A 20,256-nucleotide genomic window follows, 5' to 3' on the forward strand; every position below is an offset into this window, starting at 1 on the left:
TGGGAGTTATTAATCCAGAAAAGGAATTTTGGTCTCTTTTCTATCTGTGGACCTTAATATTCTCTCAAAAATAGATAAAATATTTCAGTGCACTCATTAGCTTGAACTAATGATTATATGAGACCTTTTCCCTTGTGGGAAGAAAGAGTAAAAAAGTACAAATCAGTTTATTGAAGATGGCTAACAATTCTACAAATTTAAAAATATATAAAAACTGCTTATTTCTAAGCAGTTTAAACTAACTCATATATGAAGTTAATCAAAGTATCACATCTAATTGATATCATCAATTTTATTGCATGTTTGATTTTGTAATTTTTTTTGCAATTTCATATTCCTCCATTTTGTAGGTTAAGTAGAAAGTTTTATAATAACTTTTCTTCCTTCCTTCCTTCCTTCCTTTTGCTCAGACTGCACCTCTCCCTCTTGCTCTCCCAAAGGAAGAGAAGAACCAACCAGTATCAATGGTGAATGGCGTTCACAGAAGCAACATCAAGAACCAGCTTCACGCTCAGGAGAGAATGCTGTGCCTCCTCCTGGTAGTTTCCCGTGCTCTCTACACATTCAGAGAAACTTGTCTAGTAACAAACTGTAGAAATGATCCTTGAAAGTATGGTCTTTGAAATTTTTATTTTTGGTATTATGTGTCTTCTGAGTATACACCGGGCAATTGCTACACATGGAGGGTGTCCATGTAATTTATTGTCTGAATTGGGGCAGTTTTGAGAATTAAAAGGTGGCACTACCAAAAATCACTTGAGGACAATGGGTGTAACCTGTGACTGTCCCCAGCACACCAAGAATGTCTGGTCACCCTACAGTCAGGGTTTTAGGGGAACACTTTTTCCCCCCAGGATTTTGTGTCCTAGAGAGGAAGGAATTTCTAGAATAGTATGGGAAAAATCACTTTTATCTTTTCTCTGCCTCGTCTCTTATCCCTCCCCAGGAGAGGAGGAGTGATTTTGCTGATTGATGAGTTTGGGAGAAGAAATGGAATGTGTAATCTCTTGAGTATAACTACTGACAAAGCAACCAATGTAATGCCTGATACTTCTAAAAATAAAGATTTCTCCAGATGCTTGTTGCAGAAGTTTCTGACATTATATAAAATAATATTTTTTTTTGCTTGATAATTCTAATTTTAAATGTCCATATGGACTTTTGGAAAACTAAATTTAAGCATCTCCCTCTCTTTACCACAGCTCCCTCTACTGTAAATCTTTTCATATGTTCAGGTAATATGTTCTTTAGGAAAGCTTTCCTATTTTTACACATCACCCAAAGATGCCTTCTCTGTTTCAGAGAATCCTCTGTTTATTTAAATTTAAATTGAACTCTTATCTTTTTGCATCCTCTAGCTTTTTGATTTAGGTAATAAATCAGGTTTCATCTACTTTATTTTGTGTATTATTGAGCTACATTTATTAGTAATCTAACATTTTTTTAAAGATTTTTTTTTTAAGTAATCTCTACATCCAACATGGGGCTCAAACTTACAACTCCGAGATCAAGAGTCACATGCCCCACTGCCTGAGCCAGCCAAGCACTCCATATTATTAATCTAATTTTTTTTAAGATTTTTTTTTTTATTTATTTGAGAGAGAGTGAGCGAGCGAGCAAGAGAGAGGGAACACCAGCTGGGGGAAGAGCAAAGAGAAAGGGAGAAGCAGACTCCCCATTGAGAAGGGAACCCAACCCCGGGGACTCCGGGATCACAACCCGAGCCAAAGGCAGACGCTTAACTGACTGAGCCACCCAAGTGCCCCTATTAATCTAAAATTTAAAATTTAACCCAAATTGTAGAGACCAAGTTGGGATGATTTCTTTTTCTTTTTTTGAAGACTTCCCTGCAAAAGAGGGCAGCTTAAGTTTGTTACTTTTGAGCACTCTATAGATCTTTCTATGATACTGAATCTTTAATGTTAAAGACAGAATCAAAAGATACTAAAGGCAAAACTAAATATTAACAAATACCTATTTTTCAATTGCTTGCAAAAATGGGAATGGTGTAATAATCATGAAAGATGTAGTATTATTCCAAATATAATATATATTTTAGATTAGGAAACATCTACAATTGTTTACCGCTATATTACGCCTCTCTCTTAAATCTCTCAAAACCAACCTTGCTGTTATTTCAGGACTAAAAGACACCAAGCTCCACGTACTTGACTATTTACTAGGAGTCTGAATTGAGTGTCGGTATTTACTAGGACTCTGAATTGAGTGTCAGTCTCTTCCTTTAGCTCTTTAGGAATAAATTCAGTTAGTACCCCAAAGTTGAGAGGCCTGTACCATTCAGACATTTCCTTCTCCGGAAGGGATCCTCCCTCCATTCCAGCTGAAGGAGCTCGAGCGAGAGATATCAAGAGGTCACAGGGAGACTGCACTCGAGTCTGAGGAACAATACTGCCTTCACTCAGTTGACTTCCTTATTAATCCCTTCATATTTTGAGACCAGTCAACATCTAACTGCCTCAGCAAGTTGCCTTTTCTTGGTGTTCATCTTCCACAGCTCATCATCTTCCTTAAATACTGTGGTCCTTCGTCTTTAGGTACACTGTACTGTCCTCCCAATTCTCTCATGACTTTTGTTTGTTTGTTTGTTTTTCTGTTGTTGAATATTTTCTCTCCTTTGATTTTGAGGTGATCCTCAAAATTCTGTCTTCAGGTCTCATCTCTTTTCTGTAGATATTTCCCTCCTTTGCATCAACCACCACCTCAACACAGAAGAATCCCAATTCTACACCTCTAGAAAAATTCCTAACTGCCTGCTAGATGTCACCACCTTGAGATCTCTACACCTCGAGATCTCTACACCTCAAAAAGCAATGTCTGTTACCATTTGTAAGTGCTTTTTGTCTTTCTTCCTCTGTATCTTTCCTCTTGCTATTCCCTCCATCTGGAGTCCCTTTGCAATTTCAGCCTGTTCAAATTCTGCTGGTAAGTTAAATATCATCTCCAGCTCAAAGCTTATCCAGATTTTCTTTCTTTCTTTTTTTTAAGATTTTATTTATCGATTTTTATTTATTTATTTATTTTTTAAAAGATTTTATTTATTTGACAGAGAGAGACACAGCAAGACAGGGAACACAAGCAGAGGGAGTGTGAGAGGGAGAAGCAGGCTTCCCACTGAGCAGGGAGCCTGATGTAGGGCTCGATCCCAGGACCCTGGGATCATGACCTGAGCCGAAGGCAGATGCCCAACGACTGAGCCACCCAGGAGCCCTATTTATTTATTTTAGAGAGAGAGAGAGAGAGAGAGAGAGAGAGAGAGAGAGCATGCGTGGTGAGGGGCAGAGGGGGGAGAGACAGAGGGACAAGCAGACTCTGCACTGATCATGGAGCCTGATGCAGGGCTCAATCCTAAGACCCTGAGATCAGGACCTGAGCTGAAACCAAGAATCAGATGCTTAACTGACTGCGCCACCCAGGTGTTGCTTATCCAGAGTTTCTTAACCACATTTGATGTCTTCATGTTTTAAACTCACATGGCATTCCAGGTATATCTAACTTACAGAACTGGTTTTATTCCACATAATTTGTAGGTTATTTATATAATCATCTTATCCTTATACTATAGTTCATAAATTGTTCCTACTATATACTATATACATGTTAAGCAAGTGTAGCTTTTCCCCCTCTCTGACTGAGCTGATTATCCTCACAAACCACCACCCGCCTGGTATGAATAAAGCACAGAAGTAAATGGCATATATGACATGACATTGTTTTTCTAAAGAAATGTATGATGAGTAGGGTTATGCACATATTTTTCCTGATTTCATCCACCAGTGAGGATAAATGTTTCACATGTGAAATAATACAGCAAACCCCAGTGCTCTGAGATCCCTCATGTGGATGATCAACAGTTCACTCTGATTACCCTCTCCAATTTTTACCTTGTGGATTCCTAGAGGAAGGGAGAAGAAAGATTCTCATTTAATCACCACTTCACATCCCTTCTGCTCAAGCATCATCTGCTTTTACTTTGTGACCTATTGTCACAGTTTGCTCAAGGGTCTGGTCCCTGCCCTTTCCTGTGTGGCCAACAGTCTATCCAGACCACTACATACTGATCCTTTTCTCTCTCCCCTGGTAGGTGAGAAGCTTGTCTGAATTCCACCGGAGAACTGTAGGTCCCTCCAGCAGTAGAAAACAGTACTTTTTAAGGGATGCAGTGGGGGGAGACGAGGTAGGGAGAGACAGCTTGGAGGTTTATGGGATCAGGCTCACAGAAATCCCAATAATGTGGAGGTGTAAGGAAACCAGAAATAGGGGAACACACCAGACCACCCTGACCTAGTTGTCAGGGGGCAGGGTGTCTTTTTTATGATAGTCACCTGTAACCAACAAAGAATAACCAGACCTAAAAAGAAGTAAGCCATTAAAGATGTCATCACTAGTCCTACTCAAGCCAAGACATTACAAGAATGATAAGTCCATGAGCTCCCTGGCCGGTTCTAAGTAAAAGACTGTCAGTAGAGGCCTGTGTCGGCAACCCTGTCCGGATCCCTCTCAGTCCTGAGAGTTTTTTCTGTGTCCTTGCTTAATAAAACTCTATTGCTTTACTGTTTTTACCTTTGTCCACGAGATTCATTCTTTCATTCTTTAACTCCGTGAGACAAGAACCTCACTCTCCCACCTCACTTTCTTCTATCTCACAGCTCTCGTTTCCAGAGCATGCAGACTCCTGACGGAAGGAGCCAAGGAGAGCTCAGGAGATGGTCAAGCCCAATCTCACACAGTCCTTGTACCTGTTCCCTCCAATCTTTGGATTCTGGAGCTCAATCTATCTACCCCTCAAGACTATTATACCTTCTGGGGCACATGGCTGGTTCAGTCAGAAGAGCATTAGACTCCTGTTCTCAGGGTCTTGAGTTCAAAACCCATGTTGGCCTAGCAAAGAAAGAAAGGAAGAAAGGAAGAAAGGAAGAAAGGAAGAAAGGAAGAAAGGAAGAAAGGAAGAAAGAAAGAAAGGAAGAAAGAAAGTCAGGAAGGAAGGAAGGAAGAGAGAAAGAAAGAAAAAAGACTACTATACCCCCTTGTATTCCCCTCTAGGACTCTCCCTCCAGCCATCTCTTTCAGGGAGCCTGAATTCATCTGACTGAACTTACATATTAGAAGCCTATCTGCAGGGGAGATTCATGTTTTCTTCCACAGTCCTGGGTTTCATAAAGAACAGAAAACACATCTGGACTTCTACTCTAGTGTCCCTGTCTCTGATATTAAGTGTCTGCTCCACCAGGAGCTCACAGAGAGCCTAGGTGTCTGGATTGCCTGATGGTATACTCCAATGAAACAGAATCTCTGCCCACACAAACATGGATTTGCCTTTAGAGAAATCTCTAAAAGTGCACAGAAAAATATTACTTTGAGGGTAATGAGAATATAATCAATCTGAATTTTTCTTTATATTTTTCCATATTCAGTACAATAACCATTAATTTTATAAGACAGCTGTTTTATAAAAAGAGAAAAAGTTAGCACTTGTGTCCTTCTGCCTCATATTTTAATTGGGGTGTATATTTCCCTGGTCTCCCCTATTCCCATTCTATGCACACACATATGTATACACAGGCCCCCACATACATTAGCCTGAGCTTCTTGGGCATAAGAGACATTTTGAATCTACCTTAAACATCAAACATGGTGTTGTGAATGTCGTAAACTGTCAAAATTCATCAAATTCAAGGGTTAGGAGCTCTAAAAAGCTTGCTGCAATGAACCAAATGTTTGTGTCCCCCCAAAATTTATGTATTAAAATCCCAATCCTTAATGTGATGGTGTTAGTAGGTGGGACCTGCTAATTCATGGGTGGAGCTTTCATGAATGGGATTAGTGCCCTTATAAAAGTGCCCAGAGAGTTTTCTTACCTTCTTCTTGTCCTGTGAGGATACAGTGAGAAGTTTGCATTCCACAGCCTGGAAGAGGGACCTCGCTGCAACCTGAGGGTGTGATCCGACTTCCAGCCTCCAGAACTGTGAGAAAGAAATTTCTGTTTATAAACCACCTAGTCTGTGGTATTTTGTTACTGCAGCCAGAACTCAGTAAGCTATTTGGCTATAGCTGAGACATTACTGATCTCTTTATATTAGTGAACTTTTACCAGGCATTTACAATTTTTTGCCTTAAGCATAATAATTTCACAGATTACGAATGTAATCTAGTCTCATGTCCAGAGGTGAGGGTGGGTTTTCCTAACTAGGGTCTCAGAGAAAAGTCCCCCCCCTTTTTTTAATGTTTTATTTTTTTTAAAGTAATTTTTTAAAAATGAATTTATTTACTTGAGAGAGAAAGGGGGGGGAGAGGCAGGCTCCCCACTGAGCCAGGAGCCAGATGTGGGGCTCAGTCCCAGGGACCTGGGATCATGACCTGAGCTGAAGGCAGACACTTAACTGTGTGAGCCACCCAGGTGCCCCTTTATTTAAAATTTATTTGAGAGAGAGAGAGAGAAAAAAAGAACAAATGGGAGAGCGAGAAGCAGGCTTCCCACGGAGGAGGGAGCCCAATGTGGGGCTCAATCCCAGGACCCTGAGATCATGACCTGAGCTGAAGGCAGATGCTTAACCAACTGAGCCATCCAGGTATCCCAAGATAACTCCCTTCTTAATCTCTGGCCTCTCTTCCCCAGGTATTTTGGGAAGGTGGAGACAGCATGAGTCAGTAGATGCATTGCTATGTAGTAAATAGCAAGGGTAGAGCAATCACAAGTCCATTTATTTGGGTCTCCAATAATCTCAGTGAAGATTAATAACTTTCCTTTGTAGCAGTCTTGCACAAGTTTTGAATCTTCTCTTTAATTACGTTTTCTAGCTGTTTCCTGCTGGTGAATAGAAATACATCCGACTTACATATTAATCTTCTATCCAGCTACCTGTTAAACTCTGTTATTTTTTCAATTCTTTGTGGACCTTTGTGAGTTTTCTACACAAGCAATAATATCTGAATATGGCAGTTTTACTTTCTCCTTTCTAAGTATTAGGTCTGTAAAAGCAGGGGAGTGAGTAAATGGAATTATACTGTTGTAAGATTATTACATTTGTGAAGCGTGAAGTGTAAAATGTCAAGTGGAAAGTGAGAATTGAAAAATGGAAAACAGAAATTGTCAGGTATATTCACACACTTTAGTGTGAATAGTGACAATATTGACAGTAAATGGACACTGATGAGTTAAGTAATCTTATTGTCAGTCATAGAACAAACATTAGCAACATAATAAAAAGAGATATAACTAAGATGCCAGTAGATAAAATGGAACGACCGAAAAAAAAAAATCAAGTAACCCCAAAGAAGGAAAGAAAGGCATAACAGATTAACAAAAAAGAGAAGATATAAAATGAAAATAAGTAGCAATATTAGAGACTTAAATTAACTATACTGATAATTACATTATGTGCAAATGGCCTAAACACACCAGTTAAAAGGCAGAAATTGTCAGACTGAGTTAAAAAAGCAAGTCCCTACTCACTTCTGGGGAAATTATAAACCTCATAAGCTTTTCAGAGAATTTTTGTTACTTCCTTTTTTTTTTTGGTACAGAAATTTACATAATTTGAATTTGATCTAGCTTTTCATTTCATTAGAAATTGGAAATATGGGTGAATCTGATCAAAATACTGTATTGAATCAAATCTGCTTTAATCACTCTTTCTCTTCTTTTTCTTTTTAGAAAACTATTACTCCTTCTCTGAGAAAAGAAAAACCTAAATAATCTGCAGGTAAAAAAACAAAAACAAAAACACAAAACTTATTCTGAATGCCTTCAACAGGGCTCCAATTTTCATGCAAACGAGACCCCAGCTTGAGAGAAAATTTCATCTTTGCCTGGAATTCCCCATAACACATTGTAAGAGGCTCTATAGTATAGTTATGGAACTTGGTGTTTTTTTAAAAAAATTTTATTTATTTAAAGTAATCTCTCTACTTAACCTGGGGCTCAAACTCACGACCTAGAGATCAAGAGTCAAATGCTCCTCCAACAGAGCTAGCCAGGTGCCCCTAAACCTTCGTTGGTTTAAAGTTGTAAATCCCAAAGAGATTTTTTAGTTGATCCTAAGTTAATAAAGCATTATCATAATAAACTTAGTGATTGGTCATTTTATCATATGTAAAAAAATACATCTCTCTGGGAGACATCATAAGATTTGCTATCATTGAGTGGAAAGAATAAAATCCCTAATCATACATGAATTCGGACTCTAATATATGTACACACACACACACACACACACACACACACACACACACACCCCTATATTTAGAACCATCTTAACAAGCTCACATTTCAGTTGAAGAAAATGTATAACAAAAGCATGGTAAAACCACATCTTTCTCATCTTTGACACAGTTCTTGGAAGAGCTGAAAAGGGGGACCACAGAACTCAATGCTTTTGGCAAAATGATGCCCTGTCCCCCTAATACCTCTCCCTGCAAATATCTAAGATACCAATGACAAGTAGGTTATCATTGGAACTGATTATTCACCTCCCCTTAAAAGTCCATTAGAACTCATTCCATCATGCCTTTAATGCATAAAACCCAAACTCCCAGGTTATTTTTATCACTTGTATTTTCCTCTCTGTACCTTCTCATTGAGTCAAATTCACATCACTCCCTGACCTGGCAAACCTGTCCGTTATGTCCTCTGTAACTTAAAATCTGCAAGCAAGAAAATCCCTTAGATCATTCAAATGATCCAGGCAGCTACACGGCTATTCTCTGCCAAGTCCAAACCTTAACCCACAGCTTTTATTGAGCCAGGGGCATGGAGGTGAACTCAAAGGGCAGTTATCTAAAGTGGCACCACCTGGGCACCATAGGCTCTCTGCTAGTTATCTAAGGTGGAGCCTTCTGTGCACAACTTTAGAGGAGATCAAAACAAGTCTTCCCACATTCCAGTCAGGGCTTACGTTAACTTCCATGGGACCTGGAACACAAGCCACAAGGGAGGTGGCTCAGTAGGCATGAACAAGATAGAGGGCCAAAGATGGAGTCAGGGTCGTCAGCAGTCCTACAGATTTGTTGAGCAAAAAACAAAGTGTATGTATGTATGTGTATATATGTATGTATACAGGTTATAAGTCAGAAAATTTAGATCTAGTTTTATATTCTGAATAATACAAATGGCTAGAAAATGGAATAAAATCTCAGTAAGCATCATAGGGAAAGAATTATTTATATTTAAAATTCATACTGTTTAATAATGCATAATTTTGTTTCTGTAATAGAAGGTAATTATAAAATATATACTGGGGACCAAGATCATGCCAAAGTCTTTACAAACTTAGGGTGCTATTTTGCCAGAGTTAACATATAATTTTGGTTGGTATCATTTCTTGCATTTAATATATTAAATAAAGACAGCAGGAACTACACAAGAAGGAACATATGATTCTCAAAAAGATACTGAGCTTAATTACATCAGAGAAAAATCTGTGATTCCTTTATGTAAAAAAATACATACATGATAAAATAATTTTGATATATAACTTCAATTTGACTGCTTTCCAAGTGAGGTCTCATTGGCTGGAACGCATCATTTATTAGGCAGTCCTCATATTCTGGGAAGATTCTTTGGCAGTTTTTAGTCAACTGACTATTCAGAAGGGATTTAAAGAGCCAAGATTCATTTGGGATTTAACTGGTGAAAATACAATCCAATTTCTTGATGAGAAAAACCACAAAGTTAAAGAACTAACAGGTTTTTAGGCTTATTTATGTACCTGAGAGAAGACAGCACCAAATCCATCATCAACAGCAGGTAAATGCCAGGTCTGTTTTCTATTTTAGCCTGTGCTAATTCCAAGGGTGACTGCTGTCTTTTACAAATAAGCAAAACAAAACAAAACAGATAAACAAGTGGACAAGCAAATCTTTGAGGACAGTGCATTTCAAATAGCAAGCAAAGTATTGCTTATTGCTGCTATTTTTTGTTACTTTTTATTCCAGTTAATAGTTATTAAAATGCCATTATTTGTTAATTTTCAACAGGCCATGTTCTTGGTCACTTTTCCAGTCATCAAGAAGGAGATATGGCAATCCATTCATATTCTTTTTTCCTACCTTTCCTTACAACCAAAGTTTGGTCTGTACAGGATGGTTTATCTTATTTTATTTTTTTAAAGATTTTATTTATTTGACAGAGAAAGACACAGCGAGAGCGGGAACACAAGCAGGGGGAGTGGGAGAGGGAGAAGCAGGCTTCCCATGGAGCAGGGAGCCCGATGTGGGGCTCGATCCCAGGACCCTGGGATCATGACCTGAGCTGAAGGCAGACGCTTAACGACGGAGCCACCCAGGCGCCCCTGTACAGGATGGTTTAGATCAATGTAGTCAGAATAATAGGAAATTAAAACCAGAACATCTTGCAGGTAGAGTTGGCATAGCTGAGAATTTGTGTGAAAACTTTTACTTTAGTTTTTATTCACTAGATTTTGTTTCCACATTTCCAGTGTTTGTTTTTTTTTAAGCCTCATTTTTCTTTTCTTGTTCAAATGAAACTATAAATTAGGCCTAGATATCAATAAACCTCACAAATCTAAAAAAAAAGGTCTACCATTTAAAGAAGAGCTTGAACACTACTGAGTCTACTTCATTTGCTACTCACTGTGTAGTATGTAGTATGAAACTAAAGGGACATTTGACTCCATTATGTCTAATTTCTTTTCCCCTCTTCTTATTTTTAAGGAGACTGCTGTAATGGTGAAAACTATAAGCCATGTATAACCTGTGGGTGGCATGGTTAGGAGTACTGCTGCCCTTGATCAAGTTCATTCATTCAGTCCTCAAACCAGCACTGCCTCCAGTGATCAAGAACCAACCTTTCAGTATTTTCTGGGCCGCCCCAACAATGCAGTGTCAACATTTCTTCAATGTGGATCTGACTCTCCAGTTATTTAATATTATATCAAATCCTTTAGAGACTCAGAGGGGATCAACAATTGTCATATTTTATCCAAATGAATTAGGGTATTATCCTTATTTCTCTCAAGATGGAAAACCCTTTAATGGAGGGATTCCACAGAATATGAGTCTTTCTAAACACCTCAAGAAGACAGCTGATGACATTGCAAACGTTATCTCTTGGTGGAGATCAGAAGGTCTTGTTGTCATTGACTGGGAAAGCTGGAAACCCCAATGGGGTAGAAATTGGGGCAATAGACTAATCTATAGAAACTACTCCTTAGCCTTCACTAGAAACCGCCATCCTGAATGGTCAGAAATGAAAGTGAATACAGTTGCCCAACAGGAATTTGAAAATGCAGGAAGGAGTTTTATGCACACCACTCTCTCACTGGCTTTAGAAATGAGACCAAAGTGTTTATGGGGCTTTTATCTCTACCCAGACTGCTACAATTATGATTATAAAATAAACCCACAGACGTACACAGGTAAATGCCCAAAAGATGAAATTTTCCACAATGACCAACTCCAGTGGCTATGGGAAAAAAGCACAGCACTTTATACTTCAATATATTTGGATAAAATATTGAAGTCAAGTTTAAATGCTTTGAAATTTGTTCATTATCGAGTTAGGGAAGCCATGAGGATTGCTGAAATGGCTAGACGTGACTATATTTTGCCAGTTTTTATTTTTTCCAGACCATTTTATTTGCATAGTATTGAAGCTTTGTCACAGGTAAGAAAAAGTACAGTCACTCACCTAAAAATTGAAATTTAGTACAATGACTATATAAAATCTGTGAAAAAATGCTTTAGTATAATTATTTCCCCTTAATAATAGAACACTATTTTATTTTATTTTTACAACACTATTTTATTATTAAAGGTATATATTTTTTTCAAATGTCAAGTCAATTCTGAAACAGGATCACTGACAATTAGATGTTTACTTGGTTTTAAGATGATGATTCTTTTTTTTATTTTTTGTTTTTATTTTTTTATTTTTTAAAATAATTTTTTATTGTTATGTTAATCACCATACATTACATCATTAGTTTTTGATGTAGTGTTCCATGATTCATTGTTTGTGCACAACACCCAGTGCTCCACGCAGAATATGCCCTCTTTAATACCCATCACCAGGCTAACCCATCCCCCCACCCCCCTCCCCTCTAGAACCCTCAATTTGTTTTTCAGAGTCCATCGTCTCTGATGGTTTGTCTCCCCCTCCGACTTACTCCCCTTCATTCTTCCCCTCCTGCTTAAGATGATGATTCTTATTAGCTTAGCATTTTCAGGGGTTTCCTGCAGAAGAGTTGTCATGCTTTAATTAAATGATGCAACAGATTAATTTTAACCCTGGAGAAATTTCAGAATCAGCTTTTTAATAGGAAAGAGTAGTGGCAATTTTTCAAATCTAAAAACATACAAAACAAAGCTTGGGTAAATTATTAAGCAATTACAGTTTTTGTTATATTGCATTTTCATGTTTTAACTAAGTTCATTAAAAAATAACATCAATTCCATTGATTTTATATATTTTAGAGTCTACAGTGTGATCTAGTGGCTAGTGTCAAGGCTTTTAAAATGGTTTATGTACATAGATAGATATTGTTCTTAGACGTAACACAAAGTAGGAAGCACAAAGAGGTGGGAATGAGCTTGTTTGGAAGATAATGAGTTTGCAGACACGTGGAAGTATTCAAGCTTTAGCTAGATTGTCATTTAGATAGAACATTATTAAAAGGCTTCAATCATTGGATGGGTAGCTAGATAAGAAAACCCTTAAATCTCCATCCATACCCGTCAGCCCACAGTTCTGTTACTCCAATACTCAACACAGACACAGGGCCATTGGAAAGACAACACAGCTCACCTTATTAGACCACTCATGTTTGAGATGAGGAAATTTAAAAGCAGTATCAATTCTTCCTCAAATTTTTCAGAATAAACATCTACTGACCCAAATGCTGTTGATTAGATTTGACACTTCTATCATTGAAGGATTACTCATTAATGGGATGTTCATTCATTCATAGCATCTTGGCAAAAAGTTGGAGATCTCAGAGGTGTCTAATCCACCTTTCACCCAAACATGGATTCTTTCTTATTTGGCCTCTGCTTCAGCACTTTTCAATGGGCTCTCCCTATTCCAGAAGAAAAACTGCCATTTTGGAACAATGTTAATTCCCAGAAAGTTCTTGAGTATGTTGAGTCTACTCTGCTCCTGGATAACTTCATACTATTAATTCTAATTCTACCTTCTGTTGCAACCTAGAATAAATCAAATCCTTCTTTCAAAAGTCGGGTCTCCAGGTATTTGAATACATCAGTTATACCTACCAAAATCTTCTCATAAGTCATTCCTCAAGTAACAGATCTCTCAAATCATGTCACTTTCTCAGATCCTTTTGGGGAAAAGACTAGGTTATATTTATTCATTCCAAAATTATTTATTGAGTGCCTATAATGTGTCATTGTATTATTAATAATAATAATGATAATAACAGTACTAATATTATTATTGTTAATAATAATAATGGTAGAAACTAATAATGGCCCATGCAGTTAGTTTGTCTTGAAAGAAAATGAGAGAATGAGATGAGCCACATTTTATTTTATTTTTTTAAAGATATTAGTTATTTATTTGACAGAGAGAGAGAGAGCACATGAGCAGGGGGAGGGGCAGAGGGAGAAGGAGAAGCAGGCTCCTGGCTGAGCAAGGAGCCTGATGCGGAACTCGATCCCAGGACCCTGGGATCATGACCTGAGCCGAAGGCAGACACTTAACCGACTGAGCCACCCAGGTGTCCCAAGATCAGCCACATTTTAAGGAAAGTCTTGTTCACAACTTTCTTATTTTTTGTGCTATTAGACTTCTCACATAAATTACGGGCTAAGTATCACCTCTGAGCTCTACTTCAGAAATCAATAGACCACATACTCGACTCACAAAAAACTATAGAATTTGAGTATTATTATATTGAAGCATTTTAAAACATCCTATTGCCTTCACCAATCAACAAATGATGAGTCTTTTTTACCTATTGTCTAAATAACATAACTTTTCAAAGAAATAATTTAGAATACCAACTCTGTTTGATATTTTCTTTCAGAAGTGTCTCAATTTAAGTGAGGGACTTGATTTACATTTAAGGAATGTAATACTGGCTAGTAAAATAGAAGGATGGTTTCCTTTCTTGTTCCATTACCTACCCAATTTGTGGAACGTAAGCACTAGTGTTACTGGAGGCTTCCCATAATTCAGGGCCACTTTGCCATGACACGGCCATTTTCTCATCCTAGTTTTTGAACACTGTGTCTTTGTGCTGGATCTCTGGTTCGCCACACCTTGGAAGGAAGGGAAAAATGCAGATTCCTTCATCTATCATCTTCTCTTTGTTCCATCTCCCCTTATGCCCTGCATCTTTGTTCTTGCTCTATAATCATGAACATAACCTTCTCAGTTTCTTGTCTTGGTAAATTATAATCTACTTAGTTGCCCCGTTTGAGTGTCACTTGTATTCTCCCTTCCCTTTCCATTATCCAATAGATATCCACCTTAATTTCCAAATCACTCTTCAATCTGTCCCCTCTGCTTTACAAGGACTGACATTGCCTTTGTTGAGACCCTCATCATTTCTCATTGAGCAGTGCGCATCATCTCCTAATTGGTGTCCCTCACTACCATCTTGACTTCCTCCTCCAATACATGTTTTTTGTGACAGCCAAAAACATCTATCCAAGTTGCAAATTTCTGGTTTTCCAGTACTAAAACTATTTTTGTACTTAAGTCCTAATAATTTAAAATGGCATAAAAGATTCTTTGTATTTGGATCCTCCCTATATGCAAAGATTCAAATGCCTTCACTTCTTCCCAAATCCCCTGTGCTTTACCACAAGAGTTACTGGCAGTTCCCTGGGAGGACTATTTTTTTCTACATAGGAACCTCTGCCCTTATTCTTCCTACTGTACAAAATTCTGCCCTCTCTCATTGGTCTTATGAATTTCCACTCATTTCCAAGGACACATCTGAAATCTCACCTCCTGTTTTCCTAGACTCTTCCATGTAGCATTAAGCAGTACTCCTGATCTATAGGTGTAGTCGGACAAAATAGAACTTAATTTGTTATACTATAATTACTTTTTTTTTAATCACAGCAAGCTTTGTTCTTTTTTCATTATTATTATTGTTCAGTAGTTAGAGGTAGTATAGCATCAAAGTTAAAGAGTTCCAGCAACTTATAATTACTTGTTTATATGTCTGTCTCAACCATCACACTAAAGAGCTCCCTTGAGGGCAGGAACTGGAATCTATTTCATTTTTATATTCTCAGTGTCTAGAATATTGCCTGGAACATCATAAATATTTGTCAAATAAAAGTAAGGAACTAAGGCAAAATTACGTTCCCTAATTCTGCTCTACAGTCCTTTGTTTCAGAAACACGGATAACATTATCAATGTGTTTTTTACCACAATTAATAGGTTGAGTCTTATCACTGAAATGTCAATGACTAACTTTAGTTTGGCAGAAACTACTTGTGATACTTTTCTTTTCTAGGAAGATTTAGTACATACAATTGGCGAGAGCGCCGCGTTGGGGGCAGCAGGGATAATACTGTGGGGAGGATACGAATATTCTGATTCAAAGGTAAGCAGTGATTTCTCTGTCAGCATCTTGAATATATTCTAGAATATTGGGTTTTTTTTGTTTGTTTTACTTTTTCACTTCAGAGACAAATGGTTATCTGCTCACATGACTTTAATGAAGTTCAAAGAGTACAGGACTAACACTGCTCGAGCACCTACTCTGTACCAGCCACTGTGGCTAGTGGCAGCATGGAAAGAGCACAGGTTTTCCAATCAGACAGCCTTAAGGGGGGATTCAATTTTCATGTTCTAGAAGTGTAATCTTAGGCTAGTTAATTAACCTCTGTGAGTCTCAGTTTCTCCCTCTTAAAAAAAAAAAAGGGTACTGAAATAAAACCTAATCTGCAGGGATTTCAGTAGATGCAATGACATAATGTCTATGTGACAAAGAAAAAGAATACTAAAGTTTAAAAATAAATATTATTTCATCCACGTTAAGAAGGATGGATTTTCTAAAAATGGCTCTTTATTGCCTGATTGGTGATGATAGAAACGCTCTTGGGAGGAAAAAAATATATGTATACAAAGGTTTATTAACAATCTGCTCTTGATAGTAGTGCATACACAAAATAACTATTATTTTTCACAACTGAATTTGAACATGTTCTATTGGTTGCGTGTCACACTGCCTAAGTGAAAATTCTGAACGACAGCTTTTCCTCACTTCCAGGTATGAACAAATAGTCTCATTTTCAGGTATTAAAACATCCAGTCTCATAAAACATAAAAACAGCCATCTCTTTCTCATTCAGCATGGCACAAATGAGAATCCGCATGGAGGAGCTGTTAAGAGCAGGGGGCCTGAAGTTGGGTTCTTTGATGTCCACTGCTTGCTTTTTGTCACCTACTAGCCATGTGACCTTGAGCAACTCATTCATTCTACAATTCTTCTATCTGTAAAATGGAGGAAATAATAGTATCTGTCTCACTGGGCTCTTATGCGAATTGCATCATAACACACATAAAGCGCTTAAAACAGTGCCTGGGATGCGGTATGTGCCAGGTACATGTTGGCTATTATTATCCGGGTTAACATTTCCTGCCCTCTGTCCCCACACACCACACTTAGGTCTTAGGTATGGGCAAGAGGAGTATGGGGCAATTTCTTTGTTTATTTGCTTTAAGAAAGGGTGTGGGAGACTGGATTGGAGAGGAGACAAAGTGGGCAATGTAATTTTTATTTATTTGGGGCATTTATAATATTTTTATCTTTTGAAGTTCTTCCCACACAACTGCCACATAGGGACTGGCTCTTTCTCGCATGCGGGGTCACTGAGATTTGGTTAGAGATACCCCCACACTGCACACAACTCGCACGCCCCAGGGCTTTGCTCCTGAGGCATTGGCAAGAGGAAGCTGGCATATGCTCAGATGGGGAAGACTGCCAGAGTTGCAGGCTGGCAAGAGGATCAGCAGATCACATTGGACTGTGTTAAGTTTCGAATGCTTGTGAGACATGCAGGTGGAGATGTCAAATAGGTAGGTGGGTATGCAATTGGTTCAGGGATAAAGTCTGAGAAATACACAGTTGGGAGTTCTATTTAAAGCAAGGAGATGGGGTGAGTGTACCCAGAGAGAATATAGCTAGAGAAGAGAAGAGGTCCAAGAATTAAGCCTAAAGTACTCCAGTGCTCAGAGGTAGGAAAGATGAGCAGGAGCTAGTAAAGGAACTATGAAGGAACATCCAAGGAGGTAGAAAAAACCCAGTGGGGTGTGATGTCCTGGAAGCTAAGTGAAGAAGGTATGTCAAGGAAGAGCGCAGGGACAGAACAGGAGATGCCCAAGTTGAACTTGATTGTTTTTACCCGTGTTCTATGCTCTCTTTGAGTATAGTCTTCCATCAATCTCTTTCTCTCTCTCTTTTGTTCAATGGTTTGCTTGTTTTTTTTTTTAATTCCATCTGTCCTAGAAACCCCCTCAGATAAGGAGGCTTGTCCTGACCAAAAATAGCATTTGTTCCTAAATAGAGTATGAGGCTAACTTAGACTGATGTCCCTGCACCAAAAACATTACACACAGGATTTTCATCACTTGTTACTGTCCAAAGTGATACCTTGTTCAGCCACCCATCATTAGGAGCTTTATTCTACCTTGTGACTTTCCATTTGAACCCCCTAAGTCCTCTCTAGATGGATTCACAGTACTGGTGCCTCTTTCTCACGGAGAAAATATCCCAGTGCTTTAAATTAATTGGAGTTTAATTATGGACCAGTGTTAATATTGATCAAAATAATTGAAGTGCTAATGGAGAATTGAGTGTATGTTATTAATGAATCTACTAGGATTTTCCCATGGTTCTTCTTATATGGATCAAGGCAGGAATTTATCAAGGTTCTAGCCAGATTCTTCTGGGCTACCTGATGATATCATTTTGATTAGGCCAGCCTATCCTAGCAGCACAGTGTGATCAATAGCTGGAAATATGTCCTAAAGTCCAAAGTTATGGACATATCATTCACACCTAATGGCAGCTTGTGGAAGATCACCTTCCTCACTATCACTGGACCCTATATGCTAGTACAAGTGATTTGGGCATTTGGTAATAAATAATGATCTTTTATATTCTACATACTACAACCTGACTAATGGATAAATAAAGTATGCTGTATTTATACTATAAATACTGAGTCACAGCTAAAATGAAAAAAAAAAAAACAACAGAGCTAATAGCCACATATATCAATATGAAACAAAAACCTTGAAAATGTTAACTTTAAAAGGCAAGTTGCAGAAAATAAAATATCTCTAATGACATAAATTTATGTGAAAGTTTAAAAACACAAGATAATACTATAACTGCTCATATATATATATATATGCAAAGTAAATATATATATATATATAGTAAAGTTATAAAAACATGGATGCAAAGACTACCCTCCCCCACCCCCCCAACTTCAGGAGAACTGTTACCTCCTTAGAGGTAGGGAGAAGAACGGGATAACGTGGCAGTCTTAGAAAAATCTGCCCTATAATATTAACGTATCTTAAGTATCGGTGTTGAAGATGTTTCACAATTAAAGTTAAATTTAAAATAACCATGCCATATTAATGCTGACCTTTTTAAAGTGTTACTACAAATATCTCTTTATATTAATTCCTAGTTAAAGGCATGGATATCCCTCCTCAGCCTCACCAAATATAAAGCTTCAGGTATTAATATCACCTGTGTAATAGAATCACATTTTGAGAGTGAGCTAACTAGATCTCTACTTTTCCTACAGGAAACCTGCTTATCTGTGCAAAAGTCTATCCAAGGGCCACTGGGCCATTATGCTGTCAATGTGACATCTGCAGCCAAATTCTGCAGTCAAAGTCTATGTAACAATAATGGAAGATGTATCCGAAAAACACCTGAATCCTCCTCCTATCTGCATATGCCTGAAAGCAGCACTAAGAAATACATCCTAAGTAAGAGTTTCAGATTCATCATTTCTCCAACTAGTAAACTGAAGACAATAAGGGCCATGAAGAATGGATTTGTGTGTCACTGCTATTACAGCTGGCACGGAGAATCTTGCCAGCGACAGTCTTCGGATCTCTTGAGAGGGAAGAGCGAGGCGCCTATGACTAACTTTAATTTATCAGTTTTTCTCAGCATGACCTTCTCTATGATTCTGTGGAATTCTGCCACTCCCTATTTCAATGTCAATTTTTCCTTGAAATACTGAAGAGTAGAAAATGCTGGGGTTTTTTTCCCCTTTCACTTAAGCTACTTCTAAAATATTTATTGGCTTTAAAGTAAAACGTTTTTCAAAAGTGGTCATTGGCTCCCCATTCCTTGCCAGAGTGATTATTTTATAGGGCGCTTCCTTCGTGCTAGGCACTAGGCATGAGGAAGTGAACACACAGAAGTCCCTGCCCTTGCAGAGCTTAGATTCTTGTGAGAAACTGAACAATAATAAGTAAACCATAAATAAATACATATATATCAAATGAAGATAAGTGCTGTGGAAAATAATAAAGTAGGGTGAAGGGATCAGGGGGTGTGGCGGAGCATCGGAAAATGTATATAAGGTAGACAAATGAGCCCCCTAATGAGATGACCTGAAGGGGGAAACGCATAGCAACTACATCCGCATTCTTGGAGTGGGGAATAGGGAAGAGCAAAGAGAGCAGCCTCGGAGAGTTTCAGGACACCAAGAAGGCCGGTGTGGCTGATGCAGGAGGAAAAGGAGGGGGAGGGGAGAGCCAGGTCATTCATTAACTCTGTAAGAACTAAGAGTGTGAGCGAAGATACTTTTTTTTTTTTAATAATTAAAGAGAAATTTCTGGAGGAAATCCAGTCAAATAAGATATAATATCTACATTAAAAAATAATACACACTTAAATTGGATAAAAACAATAGCATCTATTAGGATTAGATTGATATTGCTTATGTTCTTGAGACTCCAACCATTTATAACAAATTGGAAAATTTGTCCTTAGGTCATATGGAACATGGAGCACTACAATAACATGGGAGCTAAAGAAGGCAAACATTATGTTCTAGCTATCTGTGCTCCAGGGACTGGGAATTTCTAAATAATTCAAGTGACCCCAGGATACCAAGTCATAGGGCAAGAGGGAATCTATACTGAATTCTGTCAGGTTCAATTTTATCAGGAGTATCACTAGGGCTCTTAGAAATTGATTTGGCAATCATCCTCATCAGATGGTAAGTCCTATTAGACTCCTCTAAAATGGAATTTATATAAG

At 38.0% G+C, this 20,256-nt stretch overlaps 1 protein-coding gene and 1 non-coding gene across 2 annotated transcripts; one reads left to right on the forward strand and one right to left on the reverse strand.

Annotated features, from left to right (window-relative positions):
- Positions 1 to 403: 403 nt before the first annotated feature.
- LOC114210717 (small nucleolar RNA U3) lies at positions 404 to 620 on the reverse strand. The gene has a single exon (XR_003609575.1). It is a non-coding gene; the product is annotated as a small nucleolar RNA U3 (small nucleolar RNA).
- A 10,100-nt stretch (positions 621 to 10,720) lies between these two features.
- Positions 10,721 to 19,228, forward strand: LOC114210600 (hyaluronidase Ccc Hy-4-like). The gene is made up of 3 exons (XM_028104870.2): positions 10,721 to 11,641; positions 15,469 to 15,558; positions 18,782 to 19,228. The coding sequence occupies exons 1-3, from the start codon at positions 10,721 to 10,723 to the stop codon at positions 19,226 to 19,228; spliced, it is 1,458 nt and encodes a 485-aa protein (XP_027960671.1).
- The last annotated feature ends 1,028 nt before the right edge of the window (positions 19,229 to 20,256 follow it).

The sequence above is a fragment of the Eumetopias jubatus genome, unplaced genomic scaffold (genome assembly GCF_037043125.1).
Source record: "Eumetopias jubatus isolate StellerSeaLion01/CBP00866 unplaced genomic scaffold, mEumJub1_p1.0 scaffold_14, whole genome shotgun sequence".
NCBI classification, from domain to species: Eukaryota; Metazoa; Chordata; class Mammalia; order Carnivora; family Otariidae; genus Eumetopias; species Eumetopias jubatus.

Bases quoted from the DNA above. Each gene is read 5' to 3' on its own strand.
- LOC114210600 (XM_028104870.2), top strand. From the start codon at position 10,721: ATGTATAACCTGTGGGTGGCATGGTTAGGAGTACTGCTGCCCTTGATC. The intron at 11,642-15,468 runs GTAAGAAAAAGT...TTTCTTTTCTAG, and splicing joins GTATTGAAGCTTTGTCACAG to GAAGATTTAGTACATACAAT. The intron at 15,559-18,781 runs GTAAGCAGTGAT...CTTTTCCTACAG, and splicing joins ACGAATATTCTGATTCAAAG to GAAACCTGCTTATCTGTGCA.